A 17279-nucleotide genomic window follows, 5' to 3' on the forward strand; every position below is an offset into this window, starting at 1 on the left:
TTTGGCTCGTAAAAGAAGATTTAAGTATAAAAGACTTGCGGCTTTCCTGAGGAAATGTGATGTAAAATACAAATGGTTGTTTCCGGAAGGCATCTGGTTCAGATACAAGGATCAAACCTACAAGATAATATCGGAAGTACAGCTGAGAGACTTTTTGTTTAACCATCAGGAGTTTCAGCAAGAAGAAAGTCCAAAGTCTGAAGGGGAGAGTGGGAGGGAGGAGGGAACGAGCGCAGCTATTGTAGCTGCGCAGAGAGAACTGAGACCGAGACGCAGGGGGGGGGGAGAAGACCTGATCCTGAATGTAGTCTGTATTTTATAAGATCTACCAATCTGATAGCAAGTTAGAAAGTTAACTTTAAAGAAAAATTGCAGCATGAAGGGAATACAAGACATGTAGACGTAGTGTGCTTTCTGTTTATATGTTGCTCTTCCCTTTTCCCCAGTCCCCTTTTTTCCCTTTATATTTCTGTAGTTGTTTGTAGTTTTTATGTTAGAAATTAAAAATAAAAAAAATTTTTTTAAAAAATGGGCGGGAAAAAAAGGTCCCGCCCAAAAAAGCGGTTTTCGAGCGGCCGTGTGACCGGAGGGACGCGCGAGAAAGACGGATTGGAAGCAGGAATGTGAACGAAGAGGAAAAAATCGTGGATTGGAGGCAAACAGAAGATATCCGATAAACATGCGGGTAATGGGTGAATGTGGATTTGACCATTCTTAAATCACCCTTACCTGGATAGCGCAGGCAAGCCTGATCTCATAGGATCTTTCTTGGCTGCTAAACAGGGTCAGCTTTGGAAATAAAGCAGATACCAAATCTCTTTAGTATCATGCAGTAAAGAAAGTGGGGAGCCCAAACTGATGTAGCACTGATTAGTGTGGATACTCAGCAACACCATTTTGAAGTGTGCCACGTAGAAAGGACTCAGAGTTGCAGAGGCAGGCAATGGCAAACCACTTCTGTTAGTCTCTTGCCTTGAAAACCCCAGCAGGGGACATCATAAGTCGGCTATGACTCGAAGACACTTTCTATCAATACCAAATTCTTAAATCAGTAAATAAAAATCAAATTCATAATGCACTTAAGCATGCAATATAACTATTGAGAAAAATGCAGATGAATTTGGAGACAACTGATGTGCCTTGTTAAAAGTCATTGCAACCATAACATTCACGTATTGAAGGTAGCTTTGAGCTAATGAAGCTTACAAGGGCATAGTGCTTGCAACTTGTCCTTGTTATTCAGAACTGACTGAGCTTTTCTGAAGAGCCTTTTGGGGGAAATCTCACCAATTTGTATAGCGGTCTCCAAGATCATTTCCATCTGTCTGTACAATTTGTTTTTAATTTTGTTTCTGTTACATTGTTAGTTCAATGCTCCGTTTCAGCTATGGATTGACCAGATTAACATATCACTGGTTTTACATGGCATTATGTGTACAAATAGAGAGCCACTTCTTGATTTTACATATTGACACACAATGTAATTGCATGATTTACAGTTATACTGTAATTACTGAGATTTTATGTAGTAGTTTGCATTACATACAACAGTATGAATCCTCCCAGTATATCTAATCAACCAAGCATGCCTTCATTTGGTGTGTTTAGCTACAGTGGGTTAAACAGTGCATGAAACCACCTGGATATAGTGGGTAGATCACGGTTCCCCAACATGGCACCATGGAGCCTGCAGGCATTTCTCCAGGTATCCACTATATGCTTCAGCTTCAGGAAAGTAGGCAGGGCCATTGTGAAGGGAGGACCAATGACTGGATGCCTTCATATAAATAAAGGGTTTTTTCACCTTGGTTGTTGTCCTCTCTGTATATTATTATTACTTAGATTTATAAACTGCCCATCCCCAGGGGCTCCGGACGGTGAACAACAGTTAAAATCAATAAAAACAATTCTAAAATCAACATACAATAAACAACAATAAAATAACCAAATACATTAAGGTGCAATGGTGGGGAGAACCCCCCACCCCAAAGGTGGGAGGCTGACATGGCACCACCCCCTTCAACCACCGAATGCCTGGTGGATCAGCTCTGTCTTACAGGCCTGGCGGAACGATAATATGTCCTGCTGGGCCCGGGTCTCCATTGACAGAACATTCCACCAGGCTGGGGCCAGGGCTGAAAAGGCCCTGGCCCTGGTTGAAGCGAGACGGGCTTCCTTAGGGCTGGGGACCACCAGTAAACGTTTATCCACTGATCGAAGAGGTCTCCGGGGAACATACAGGTGATCCTGAAGATATGCCGGTCCCAACCCGCTCAGGGCTTTAAACCTTCACACCTTGACTCTATGACTCTACCTTGACTCTATGACTCTATCTTGGTATTCTGTGTGTGTCACCTGGACCTGGCAACCCTAGTTCCTAGCTCCACCTCCTATGGCAGTCATTTTGTAGGGATGCCCATCACCCTGCCTCAAAATTCCAAAGCTTTAAAATTTTGGAGACACCAGGGATAAACAAAGTTCAAATCATGAATGTTTCACTTCAGGCAATTTACCCCACCCAGAGAAAACACTAAGTCGGTAAATCAGGCAATTGCTATGATAAAGCAGGAGTGGCGCCAAGGTTTATGGTGCCTGCGGGTGGCCGGCTGGGCGCACGCACACACACCCCAGCCTGTGTGATGACGTTACATGTGACATCATCACGGGCGTGCGCACGAGCCAGCCTGATTGCTGTGGTTGGCGGCTGGGATGGCATGCGGGTGGCCTCCCAGCTCTCCCGCTCAGTTGCCCTGCGCCGCCCCAGAAACCTGCCTGTGGCTGCTGCGCCCAGCCGGGGGCGTGTGCTGGCAGCGGCGGCGGCAGTGGCGTGGGAGGGCTGGGAGGCTGCAGCTCTGTGGCACATGCTCCCGCCCCCAGCGCCTTCTCTGGCACCCCTCTCCGGCGCCCCGCACCCTGAGGCAACCGCCTACCTGGCCTCAATGGGTGTGCTGGCCCTGTGATATAGGCTGAACATGTCTACACTAACTACTCTGAACTGTGTGTGATCCTGCACAGTGCAATCTGCACCATACTGTTCAGATGCCAGGAAATATTTGCAGGCATAATCATGCCTCTGCTGTGTATACTATACATTCTTTCTCTTTGAAGTTCCTTGTGGTCCCTCTTCCTACCCCCTTGCATTAACTAAAATAAAGCCTGGCATGCTGACTTCTCCAAGCTAGGTCAGGGAATGCCACCACATACAGACATTATTCCCCCCTCCCCCAACTTCCCATAAACCTGCATGGGATTATTAGCAGCATACTGAGATTTATGGTCCTTTATGCCATTTAGCCCTAACAAGATTGGATAGCTAGGTATGAAGCTTCTTGGCAACATTAATCACATCCGCAGCAATAATTTTGTAAGCCTAGTAGCATGAAAACATTTATTATTGGTTCAGTTTCTGTAATGGATATTTTTGTTCCTGCTTTGAAGAATATAGTCAACACAGAAGTTACGTCCCCTGTTCATGATAAACAATTTCAGTGCTGATGTAATCTGCTCCTATTCCCCTGACTTACCCTGTCTTTGAGGTCAAGTTCACTGAATCGATGCCACTTTAAGAGGGGGCTCTTTTGAACAAGCAGATTCCCTGTGTATAAAAATACTAGCTGTCAGGAAGCTGGCTGGACTAGAACCCTTCTTCTTGATGTCCTATCGATTATGTGGAGGGAATGTGTTTGTTTGAAAGAATGTATAACCATGAGAGCTCCCATTGGTAGGCTCAAGTGTTATTGCCCAGGTTTACCACCTCAGTGTGTACAAGATCCCACTGAATCATTTATAATTCCTTTATTGGACATACAAAATGTTGGCAGAGTGCCTATGCAGCAGACAGGACACTGAACTCCTAAGAGTAACAAAAACTTTATTAATAGAACTAACAAACTGGATAGGAAAGAGAAGAAAATAAATCTAGCTACTTTCATAGTTGAGAGAGTTGACCTGAAGAAAGGCCTAAGAATAGCATTCTGTAGACAGACAAGGAAAAGCCCCTTATGAGAAGGAAGGTACTCCCTCTACAGTTTTATCCAGCTAGAGCTTGCCGTCCTCTGCAGAATCTTCTTTCTTTTACACAAGACGTTGCTGTTATGTGTAGCGTGATCACCTTTCAGGAGGTTCTGTACATTTTACTTTATTTCCAACCATTTGCTCTGCACCACTACTAAAATCCACGGCCACCATTCCCATCACCTCAGTATTTGAGCTATCAGCCATTTTACTTGTCTTTGCCAGCAAACAGTAGACATTGGAGTGAGAAGTGGAGAAGAGAAAATACTGTTGGAGCAACTAGCACTCACCATAGCCGGCAGACAGTCGAACATCTCTTTTCTAACTCTCAGTTCCACAGCCGCTCTAACATCTTTGGAATGGATCCTCTGCAAAAGAGTGTCACACTAATCTCTCCTCAACTATTAATTGCTTTTCATTCACTCCACAGCTTGGAATTTTCACTCTTGGCAATGTAGGACATTAAATATTTCATGTTTCTTATTTCAGTTCTCTATCCTACTTTGAAGGTAGGTTTCCAAATACCAAGGGACACTGCAACAAATCTGTGAACTGCTTGTGTTGGCAAATCTGCACCTTGCTTGTGTTGGCACTTCCCTTGAAACTCTGTGAAGCATCATATATTCAATATTTAATAGTTTTGCCATTCCTTATAATCACTGGTTCTTCTATAGCAACACCAACATTTTCCTCTGAGCTATGTACTTCACAACTAATTTAGAACTCTTCCTTCATTGCTTTAACTCTGATGCAGGGGTGGTGCCAGTGTTTCTGGCACCTAAGGCAGCTTCAGGGCTGTTGTTCTCCCACGCGTGCATGCTTTGTGCACGTGTGCACCCAGACTGCGTGATGACATCACTGCATGTAACATCACACGCAGGGCATGGCGCTCGGATGGCACGCGCGCGTCCTCCCAGCCCTCCAGCTCAGTTGCTCTGCCCCGGCCACCTGCCACACCTGGCCCGCAGCTGTGTGCTGGCGGTGGTGGCGGCAGTGGCAGCAGCACAGGGCAACTGAGTGGGAGAGCTGGGAGGCTGCCAGCTCAGTTGCCCCGTGCTGCCACCGCCAGCATGCGCTCCTGGCCGGGCACAGCAGCTGTGAGCCAGGTGTGGCAAGCGGCCAGGGCAGCGCGTGTGTGTCCTCCCAGCCTTCCGGCTCAGTTGCTCCGCGCAGCTGTGTGATGGCAGTGGCGGCAGCAGCACGGGGCAATTGAGCTCCATGGCGCGCACCCCACCCCTGCCCCCGGCACCCCCTCCAGCGGCTTAGCGCTCAAGGAGGCTGTCGGCCCAGCCTCAATGGAAGCACCGGCCCTGCTCAGGTGAACCTTAATACTTCCATTCTTTGATCTCCCATTGATCTGATTTTTAAAAAGTTCCCTTGCCTTACCTTAGTGACTAGCCTGCAGGGGGATGTGGTTACAGTTATATATTTTTGTACCTTTCCATCAACTGGCATCAGGCTAGGCAAGTTCTGATTCAGCAGACATATAAAGATCACATTTTAAAAAACAGATCATCCATTTTTTTTTTTTTGAAAAATTTTTTATTGGGTTAGAACATTTTTATTTTTACATTACAATCAATTTTCCCCTAATTTTTCGTTTCTAACCCCCTCCCTTTCCCCCCCTTTTGTTGACTTCCAACAGCTTTCCCACCCTCTGTCCCTTTTCCCTTACTTCTATTAAATTCCTCTGTCTAAAACAGATATACATTCTCCATTATATTAAGCAGTGCATCATTAACTCCTTTAATTATTATACACCCAAACTATACGTCTTTAGATAAACAATTTATCCCATTTTCCAGTTTTGAATAATTCTATATAAACCTATAAAAATATATAAACCATAAAAATTTCCCACATTTAAATCAAACAATTTGATTTATTCTCTATATATTACTCATTTCAACTTTTTATGGTAATTCTATATAACTCCTCAGATACTCAATCAATTTAACTCTTCTATACATTCAGTTTGGTGCATATAAATCTTGTCAAAGAAAGAAAATATTGTTAGTTAGTCAATCCTCATGTTTAAACCTTATCATTAATTATTCTCTATCAGTTGACCTATACATATCTATATATATCTCAATCAATTAATCTAACTGCTTATAAATTCACATTTCTCTTCCTCCCCCGGTAAAGTCACCCCTCTCTTTTATACTTTTATTATATTTCAGTAGTTCTCAAACTGCCACAGTTTTCCTCCCACCTCCCATTTCTTCTCCAGGTATTGTTTCAGCTTCTCCCAGTCTGTGTTGAACTGCCCTGAGTCCAGATCTCTCAGTTTTCTTGTCATCTTGTCCATTTCAGCCATATACAGCAATTTGTAGATCCAATCTTCAATAGTTGGTACTTCTTGTACTTTCCATTTCTGCGCATACAAAAGTCTAACAGATCATCCATTTTGACCTGGTACAATCAATATTGCAATCTATGTTCTCATTTTGGTTCCATAGCAGGAATGTTTTGACATTCTGTTGTCATGTGTTCTAATTAGTTCTGGTGTAAAAGCCAAAATAAGTGCTTCTTGCCTGCTACCAACACAACCTATGTGCCTGAAATGGTAAGCTCATGGGTAATGTAGTGGGATCCAGACTTTATTGAAGCTCTACAATGATGCCACAGTTCTCTGTAACCTATGAGAAGGCACAAATAATATTATATATATATATATATATATATATATATATATATATATATATATATATATATATATATATATATATATATATATATATATATATATATATATATATATATATATATATATATATATATATAAGTTGAACCCTAAATATCAGCTTTCTTTTTGTATATAATGTTCCCAGAGGGACACTGAATGCCTCATTGAAGTTAACCATGGGAAAAATCTGGAAAGGCTCCACCAGAAAAGCACAGCTCTCTATTTCCAGTTATGCACAGCTGAACAATCGGCAGTATTCTTTGGTGACAGGGAAGAAAAATGTGTCATGAAAGCTGTTAAGTCAGCTGGGAAAGTCCTTGCAATGCCAAATAATACTACTGTTAATTCCACTACTAATAAGCCCAGCTCAAAGAAGTGCAAAAGGCACTTTGTTCCTGCAGAAATACTTTGATTTGCCAAGAAATTTCAGCCCTAGCAGATTTATTGCAGGTTACTAGGATGTTCCTGGAACAGAAAGAAATGCAAAGGAAGTCAAATGTTCACATTGTTATTTTGCATCATGCAACCAGTGACTGCTAGTCATAATGGACTAGCATTAGATTTTATTTCAAAGAAGAAAGCATAACAAATGAATTGGACTAACAAAGACGATTAGAAACTCCTTCCTTAACCCTAGGTGAGGTGTTAGTGGAGGCCTGTGTACGCGCGTTTGCTTCAAGTAGATCTTGAAAGACCAATTTAAATCCAGCCCAGACTCAAGTTACCAAAGGAGCCTTTTCTTCACGACTGTGTGATAGTAAAGACTCCCTGCTGAAAATAACTCTGTTGCTTTGATTTCCCAGCTCAAAGCCACCTCTGTCTCTACACAGCTGGCAGGGTAGTCAGGGCCGGTGCTTCCATTGAGGCAGAGCCAGCCCCCGCCTTGGGCACTGAACTCTGAAGGAGGCGCTGTGCTGCCCCCCCAACGGCCAGCGTTCCCTCCAGTGTGCGTGCTCCTGTGTGCTCGCACAGGAATTCTCCTCTCTTGGTGGAAGGCATTTCTTCTGGAGTGCAGAAGGGCAGCCCTGTCTTCCTGCTCAGCCAGCGCCTGAGGAGCTTCAAGTTCAGCCCCATCAACAAGGACATTTCTCTCTCTGCCTTCCCCAACCCCTCCTCTCTCTCTCTTCTCTCTCAATTTAAGCCTTGGGCAAAGTTTCCGCAAGCAAGAGACACTCTAGCTGGCTGGGGAGCAAGGAACTCCCATCTGACCTTTTGTCCCCCTTGTTCCCTCCTTTCTTTCTTGCTCCCCACCCCCGCCATGTATGCATCACAACACAAAAAAAGTTGCAAAGAAAATGTGGAATGGATTTTCCATAAAGGTCTCTGGGACCAGACGGAATAATCTGGGAGTGGAATGACAGCCCCCAAAGTGCAATGATGATCCCTAGCTATAGAGTTTGTGCTCCAGGACCAGAAGGACAGGTTTCAGAGTGGAATGACAGTCCTTGGAATAGGCTCAGTGCTCTGGGACTGGAAGGACAGCCCCCAGAGTGCAGTGCAATGACAGCCCCTGGGAGTAGAAGCAGCATTCTGGGACTGGAATAACAGACCCTGGGAGGAGCAGAAGTGTTCTGGGACTGGAATGACAACTCCCAGAGTGCAATGACAGCCCCTTAGAGCAGAATCTGTGCTCTGGGAAGGAATGACAGGTTGCACAGTGGAATGACAGCCCCTAGTAGTAGAGAAGCATTCTTGGAGTGGAATTACAGGCACCACAATGGAATGACAGCCCCTGGGAGTAGCAGAAGTGTTCTTGGACTGGAATGACAGCCCCTAGGAATAGAACCTGTGCTCAGGGACTGGAATAACAGGGCGAAGAGTGGAACGACTGCTCCTAGGAATAGGGTCAGGGCTCTGGGACTGGAATGACACCCCCTGTCATTCCACACTGACTGCCATTCCAGTCCCAGACCACTGATTCTTCTCCCAGGGACTGTCATTCCACTCTGGGATGTTTTTTTTGTGTGAGATAATCTTAAATTTGGAAATAGCCATTTATTCTAAATATATTTAGTAAATAAAAAGGAATACTAGATTTAGCTTCAATATTGAGCAAAAAGTAGTAATCAAACCCTATTGTTTTTTAACCTTATCTAGAGTTATTTCCCCTTATTCCTTCCCTTTTTACTTTTTTAAAATGTTTTTATTGTTTTGTAGAATAATAAAACAGCTATAAATGTATTTTGCAGATTTTTAAATTAAAATTTAGACTTATGTGTGTGTGTGTTACACACACACACACACACACACACACACACACATACAAATAACACTAAAGGTTGCCTAACCCTCACAATAAAATAGAACAATGTTAGATTTAGTATATATTTCTTTACCTAAGTATTAAACTAACAAGAGAAGAATAGCTAAAAAGTTGTTAACAATATCTTAATAATATCCTGCAGAAGTTTTAATAAATTATAAGAGTAAGCAATAATAGTAACCTTATTTCTATAAACTTTCCTTAATCTCTACCTAATATTTAACAAACCCTACAAAACCAACTACTTTAATTAGAATGAAGGTTTTCTAATAAGTACGAATAAATGTAAACAACAATTTCTTAATAGAAAACTATCAAATATTATATTTTAGTAAAAATGAATTATCTTCTTGATTAAATAGTTAGTAGTGATACCAAGTAAATATAATTTAAATCAAGCTTATAAACACCCACACTAAGAACACTACAAACTTTCCAGTAATAAATTTCTATTCAATCCCTAATGAACTATCTATATAACAATATACTATTCAGCTTTATCTAAATCTGAAAGTGAAATCAATTGTCTCTAAACAACCCACTATAACCCTGCTATTCCTGAACAGGGTTATTGTTGAACCAACAAAAAAAAGGGTTGTCTCCTTCTGAAGGGCTAATTCGTCTGGCTCCCCCCCCCCCCAGACCAAAATAAAGACATGTAAACAGAGCAAACATAACTCCTGGACAGTCAAGCAATAATAAATCTTCAGGTATTTCGTATTGAGATCTTGCTGATCTTCTGAGGTGTTGAAGGCAAGCTTCTTTTCCTCTTCTGAGAACTAGATTCAGTGTCCATTAAGTTTGTAATTCCGACTGAGTGCAGCAATAACATTCCAGATTCATGATCTACTGCTTGAAAGGTTTTGCCATTATGTCTGACCTGCAGATTATAAAGATTTATCCATCTGTAAGGAATTCTTGCCTGTCACAGTTCATCTGTGACCTGTTTGAGTTGTTTTCGCTTTTCAAGGACTTCTCTGGGCAGATCAGTATAAACAGAGATTTGCAGACCGTTATAGGTAAGGGTTTTTTGACTCCGTGCCATTTCAATGACTTTTTTTTCTCATTTTCCAATCTGAAAAAAACTGCAAGTATATCCCTGGGATTTCTTCGTTTTTCAGAGTTAGGAGAACCCATTCTGAATGCTTTGTTTACAATCGGGGTTGCAACACTTTCCAGTTGCAGTACCAATGCAATCCAGCCTGATATAAAGTCAGCAAGGTCTGATTTAGGGGTGCTAGATTCCGTAAACCCCCTAAATTTTAACTGCAGACAACGAGCTTGCATCTCAAGTGATAAGATTCTGTTTTGCATATTTATATTTTCAGATTGTAAAGCTCTGATGTCTTCTTGCATTGCATGACTTAGATCAATTGCTTTGTTTGTTTTTTGAGCCACTTCATTTAACACAGTTTTTATTTCTGAAACTTGCTCAGTCAGTGGGTTAAGTAAAACAGTAATTTGGCTTTTAAAGCTTCTCTCCAGTTTTAAAAACAAGGCGTTTAGAGCAGGGTCAGTAAGTTCTATATCTTGTGTGCTTACCGAAGGTTCAGGCATCGCCATCTTTGCTGCGTCACTCATCCTTGCCTCTGAAAAAGCTGCGTTTTCTGAGTGAAGTACTCCTTCAGTTTTTTTGCAACTTTTGTATTTTGTCTCTTAACTATAGAGTCACTTTTCCCTTTCATTACTAGCTTGCCAGAAGTCTCAAAAATGATTTAGTCAGGCTAGGGGGTGGGTAGGGAAGGAGCCAGCTCTTCAGGCATCCATTACCTCTGATGACATGCCCATCTTGGATGTTGTTGTTTTAAATTCTATTACTTTTCTCCCCCTTCTCCCTTTCCTTCTTCCTCCCCCTTGCTATTCTCTGATCTCAATGCTGCTCCCCCTTCATTCCAGCAGAGCAGCGCCCCGCACTGCACCCCCTCTTTATCACCTTCCTTCTCTCATTCCCTAGTTTACATATATCACCCCACCTTCCCCCTCTCCCCCAATAGTTTATTTCAATATTTATACACCACATGCTTAGCTGTCAGCTGCCATTCACTTCAAACCTGGGGGGTGGGGGGAGAAGGATGAGCATGGAGGGTAGTTCTCGAAAGGGATCTCTGACAAAGGTGATCAATATTTTAATGCTTGGGGAGCGTCAGAGAGAAAGAGAAGGCTTCCACTCAGTCTCCCCCTTCCAAACATCTCTCTCCTCCAAGCAGGCCTTGTAAGAGAAGCCCTCCTTCTACTACCAAGAGTCTCTGGGTTCAGAGAGAGGCGGGAAGAAAGAGAGAGGGAAACTTTTTTACACACACACAAAAGGAGGTGTGCTCAAAACTTCAATGCAAGTCACTGTTTCTGCTCACAAAACAGATTTTGGCTCACAATAAGAAAAAACAAAGATGGTTGTTATTCTCACACTTATTTTAAAAAATAAAATTTTAAAATTTAAATTAAGAAATAAAAATTAAATTAAAAATGTAAAAAGTTTCAAGTTCTGTGCTTTTCATTTTTCCTACATTTCTTCTGGTTTTTAAAATTGGTTAGCAGGGGTGCGGCACAAGTAGGTATCTCATGTCAGGCGCCAGAAACCCTGGCACCGGCCCTGAGAGTAATAATGGACCATAGTGAATAAACGCTAGGAAGAAGCCTAAGCTTATCCTTCTACCACCACCCTTTTCTCAGAATCTCTCTTCCATCCTCAAAATTAGGGCTTGCTAGCCATGTCCTGCTTGTTACATTGGGTCCATAAGGATTGGTGCTGGCTTGAATCAGACTCTGTAGCTCTGAAGGACATGAAGGCCATTGAATGGCATGCAAGGGGATCTGGAAGGGTCCCTGTTCTTATCCCATTCGGCTATGCAAGTGCCCTCACAGCCTTCATATGGCATTTTAAAGTTGTATTTAGAGTAAGGACCATGTTGCTGTGCACCAGCATCAATATTACTTCTGTATTGGGGTTGGATATAAGCTAGCAAGAAATGCAGTCAGAATTCTTGCTTCTAATCCTATGAGGCACTGAGCTGGGAGAGAAACAATAACTGAAGATTCCCTTTGAACTTTTAATTCAGCATAGTAAAGCATTGCATGGAATTCAGCCCAAGGTATATTGATCTTAATGTAAGCACAAATATATGCTGAGCAGCTACTGATTAAACATGTTCACCTTTGTCAAAAAAGCAAGTTAAGATTCTCATCCATATCTTGATTATTCTCCAGTATTATTTTCCTAAGCTAACTATGTTCTTTTTTCTGATATAATTTGTTATATTAATAATAACATTTCCAATAGAATTTATCAGTGTTTTAGGAATACTAACTGGCTTCATAAGCATAGCTCTAAAAACTCAGGAGAAGAACATGTAGAAAAAAGATGACAAGTGTCCAAGTAAATTCTACAGTTCCAAAAAAGGGCTACAAAATAAGTAGCTATGAATATGCTAAAAATGGAGCTTAGCACCTATAAGCCAACTACTTATGTATTAAAGGTAAAATAGCCATTTAAAAATAAATTAAATTTAACACAGTATAAGGATACCATTAATTAATACAATATAAGGATCACATTCCAGTGGGGTAGCCATGTACATGTTTTACAGCAAAAATATCTTTTGAGACACCCTAAAGATGAAAAAATGTTGCATAAGTTTTTAAGGCCTTGAGTCTGCTGTTAATAGGCTCAAGCCCCTGATCACTTAAGCTACAACAAATTTGTAATACTTTAAGGTGCCACAGTTCTTGTCTTTTGTTTTTTAAGAATCCTCCAGCAAACACCAACTCAAATAATATATTTTGAAGCTTTCAGAAGGTGCTCAGGCTTGGGTGTTGTTGGATTTCCATAGGAAGGCTGAGTACAGACATAGGTGATACATACTGCAGAGTTATAATTGATATTGACTAAAGGCTGAATATTCTGACCAGGATAGCCCAGGTGAGCCTGATCTTCTTAAATCTCAGAAGCTAAGCAGGGTCCGCGATGGCTTTGATTAGTAATTGGATGGGAGACCTCCAACAAAGACCAGGGTTGCAGAGGCAGGCAATGGCAAACCACTTCTGTTAGTCTCTTGCCATGAAAACCCCATCAGGGGTTGCCATAAGTCAACTCTGACTTGAGGGCACTCTCCACCACCAAGGGCTGAGTAAAACTGAGTCAGAAAAGCTGACATTGACACACTGTTAGTTAGGATAGCAGGATTTGAGCCTGCTGGCACATTAGGGACCAACATGATTTTCAGGATATAAACTTTCAAGAGTCAAAGCTCCCTTTTCTTTAGATACCACCTGAAGAAGTTAGGATGAGAATGATGTAACAAAGATATCTGAACTAATAATTGCAGAACTCAAGGAGGGGTTTCAACAGTTCCTTACACAGTCAAAGTTTTGAAGATTTGGATAGATGCTCAAATACAAACATTTTTTTCCCTGCTTAGGCTTTTTGTGACATACTTCAGATGCAGTTAGGGCTCCTCACAACGCAGATTTTTATACAGGAGGTATGGGGGAAAAGTAGGGTCAAAGGACTATGAAATGCAAAAAGTACCAAGAGAAATGTGATTGTGTAAAATTCTAATTCTCCACAATCTTAGTTTCAACCTATGTACTTCAGTGCTGATTTCACCAAGTTGTATTACAAGAAGCTGCCGGCTTTGGCAACAGAATAGGGGATAATTACATTCATATTTGGGCATATGTCAAGGCAGGATAAGAAGTTAAGAGCAAAAGCAAAATGTTTGCTGGATTAATCAGCCATGAAACAGCTACTAAACAGTTAAAATGCTCTTCTTGAAATTGCCAATTAAAATGACTCCTTCATCATGACTCCTTCACTGGCATACACAGAGGCTGTCATGTTTTTAAGGTCATCGCTATGAACTAAAGTTTTGGCTGCAGTCCTGCAAACACACATACATACAAAATCTTGTTGGTTCAGTTTAGTTGAACTTCTACCCTAAGAAATGTATGTAGGATGGTAGCTTTAATGCAATCCTATTGTGTCATTTCTAAATGGAAAAAGTATACTTTAAACGTACTTCTGGGGTAACATAAAAGCATACTAAACAAACACTGTTAGTGAACAGATGTTGAGAATTTGCAGAAAAACTTTGCAGTTATGGAATTAATATGGTAGCAACATGAAGACATTTTTTGGTGAGTAAATCCAATGAACTCAGAGGGACTTCTAAGTAAATGTGCATGTTGAGCTAAATATGTTATTCCCCTCTTACCCCCAAGTTTATTCTAGGATTTCCTTTGATACTAGCTAAAAAAAGGTTGCCAGCGCCAGAGTGGGAAACTCCTGGGGATTTTGGGAGGGAGGGGTGCAGCCTGGAAAGAGCATGATTAGAGGAGGGGAGAGACCTCAGCAAAACAGCTATTTTCTCCAGGGGAGCTGATCTCTGTGGCTTGGAGATCAGTTATAATTCCGGGAGATATCCAGCCACCACCTGGAGACTGGCAGCCCTTGCAATGCATGTACACATTGAGTGTTGCCCCTTCCCCATACAATACTTACAGTATTCAAAGACTGTTGCATCTGATAAACTTTTCATAGACATTCCCTTTTTGTTTGTCCATTATGCTGTGTGTGTGATTCGACTACATGTCGACTTTTAGTAAGGCAGGTACAGTTATAGAAGGGATGACACCAGAAGTTTGGAGTGGATAAGGAAATGAGAGGTGGCGATGAGATCCTCATACATAGTTTAACTGAAAAGGAAAAACCACCTCTGTTACTAGTGGGAGGCGAGTTTCACGTTCGGACAGCTCCCTCTCCTCCCCCCCTCCCCCCCTCCCCGTTATGATAAAGGTCTACTCACCAGCAATTTATGATTCTTCAGAGGAAGGCAGAGGGGTGGAACAATATCGGCTGAAGCACCGCCCCCAGAGCTCTTCCCTCTGCACATTCGCTCCGGCTATTGTGACGTCACGGCGTTCTAAAAAAGAACCGAGAAAACAATCAGCATTGAGAAAAATAGATACGCTCTGATCATATTTAAAGGGGGAGCTCTAGCTACCCCCCCGAGTCAGACTTCGCTATATAAACAAAGGCGGAGGACTACAAAGAGAAGGCTTTTCAACAAATATGGTGTCGCCGGTGACAGTGGTGAGTTCAATCAGCTTTTAAGTCAATTGCAAAAATAAAACTCAGTATTGCAGAAGGAAAAAAAGAGGGGGAGGGACTGCAAAAATGAGCTAAAGAAGGGGAGTCTGAAATGCATTTGAGACGCCTTTATTGTCCTAGAATCCTGGTTTTGGCGGAGAACGACTGCATCTTATTTGAGCTACTGAATCCTGCGGTCTCCATCAGATATAGATTGGCAGCTTGGGTAGTTTTTTCCTTTCCGCCTCCAATGTGTATCAGTCTGTTCTTTCACTTCCCCTCCGCCCCCCCCCCCTTTTGTAGAGAAGGAAATGCGGCGAGGAAAGAGACATCCTGGTCGAATCGTTGCTAAAACCTAGCAGGGAAAAAAACGCCTGCGAAAAGTCAATAAAATGAAAACATTGGACATGTGACTAGGAAGCGTGACTTTGTTGATTTCGCTTCTTGGGGCTCGCCGGTCAGTGGCCACTGATTGATGGAGAAGACTGGGGAGGGGGGAGGGGAGCAAAAGGTCGTAGTCAATCAATCTCCCTCTTCAGCATCTTCCCCACCCCCTTTCTCCTGCGCTCCCATTGCTCAAGAACTGCACGAATGCTTCGGCGTTGCTGCCAGTATGCTTGCGTATGTTGGGAGCGACCCATATGTGTGTGTAAGGCATGTGTAAATTACACTATAGGTTTCTGATTCTCGGGGAGGGGTCTTCTTGCCGGGATCGAGTGAGGACGGTGAGAAGAAGTCAGGGACAGACCCTCCCTTCCCCTTTAAAACCTTTTCATTACTCCCTTCACCCCCTTTAGAGCTAATAAACATCTTTACTTGAAAGCCAATACTTAGGCTTGCAAAAAATGTAGGAATGATTAAAGGAAGCCGTAATTTTGCCTGTGGGGTGTCTGAGCAGCTTAAACGAAAGACAGAAGCACTTTTAGAATGTAGTCTGTGCTGTAGTGAAGTTTAGTGTGGTGTAGTGAATAACAAGTTGAAGCGACAGAGGAGAACTTGGTTCTAATCCAAACTGGGAGTTGAGCAGCAGGCTCAAACCTTAATTACCCAAGAAGCTTATTGGCTTGTCTTGGCTAGTTTCACCTGCCTTGTAAAGTCTTCATAAGAATGGAATTGAATGGGATAGCCCCTAGTTTACCTGCAATTTTCCCCGTCCTTTTCAGAGACGAGGGAGTTCCAAATGAAATCAAAAGCTTACAAGTATTGTAGCAAAATCAAAAAGAGTCCAGTAGCACCTTTAAGACTAACCAATTTTATTGTAGCATAAGCTACAATAAAATTGGTTAGTCTTAAAGGTGCTACTGGACTCTTTTTGATTTTGCTACCACAGACTAACACGGCTAACTCCTCTGCAAGTATTGTAGCATCAGCAGTAAGGGACAATCAATGATTAATATCTGTCTTGAATGCAAAGGATGAGGGGAAATAAATCATTAAAAAAAAGTTTTCTAGGTCTCATGTCCTCTCATCTGGATGTTTTATACCCTAATTCCCAATTTGTGCATTGGAAGATGATGGCAGTTACTCCTTAAGGTAGGGAAGTATTTTCTGCAGAGGAAAAGGAACATTCCCTCCTGCTATATCTCACACATTTCAGTGGCATGCTAAAGAAAAACAAGATTATATTTCACTACATATTTTATGGACTAGACCCCACTCCATCAGATACATGCAGTGGGTCCCCACCAGACAGATGCTTGGATAGGGTGCTTTACACATGGGGGTTGGCTTGTGTGGTTTCCCCGTTGCTGGTGTAGTTGCTGATAAAGTGCAATCACAATGAGGTTTCCAAACTGCGGGTTTCCTCAAAGTTTCATTGCCCCAGTCCCTCCCCCCAAATCACTGAGGCTTTTGAATTTAAAAAGAATGCTAGAATATATATCATTATAATATTTTAACACTAGGTGTAACAGTTTCTGTGCATTTTCAGCATTCATTTTTTAAAAACTGTTTAGTCCCTTCTGTTGTGAAGATGTCTTTCCCCTTTTATCTCTTCAAGGGAAGGGGCTAGAGACTTTTTTTTTGGTTTATGAATGAAAGCTGAAAATTCAGAGAACCTGTTACACTTATTTTTTCAATGGTGTATTGCCTTAACGTTATTCTGGTGCTGATTTTTTAAGAAATAAAAAGTCCTCAGTGGGAGGGGGTAAAGAAATGGCAACCACAGTGTCTGGAAAAATGGCTACCATATGGTTAGGAAAATCCAAATTTTCCTACCCACACAGTAA

General features: G+C 41.9%; 1 protein-coding gene across 1 annotated transcript in view; it reads left to right on the forward strand.

The window, feature by feature from the left end:
• The first annotated feature begins 14908 nt into the window (after positions 1 to 14908).
• The window catches only part of TMEM86A (transmembrane protein 86A), a 90442-nt gene continuing 88071 nt past the window's right edge, over positions 14909 to 17279 (forward strand). Inside the window, exon 1 of the mRNA XM_054971911.1 lies at positions 14909 to 15054. Within this exon, the coding sequence (XP_054827886.1) occupies positions 15034 to 15054 (21 nt within the window). The 5' untranslated portion in view covers positions 14909 to 15033. The remainder of the gene's footprint in view (positions 15055 to 17279) is intronic.

This window comes from Eublepharis macularius, chromosome 2, assembly GCF_028583425.1.
Source record: "Eublepharis macularius isolate TG4126 chromosome 2, MPM_Emac_v1.0, whole genome shotgun sequence".
Lineage (NCBI taxonomy): Eukaryota > Metazoa > Chordata > Lepidosauria > Squamata > Eublepharidae > Eublepharis > Eublepharis macularius.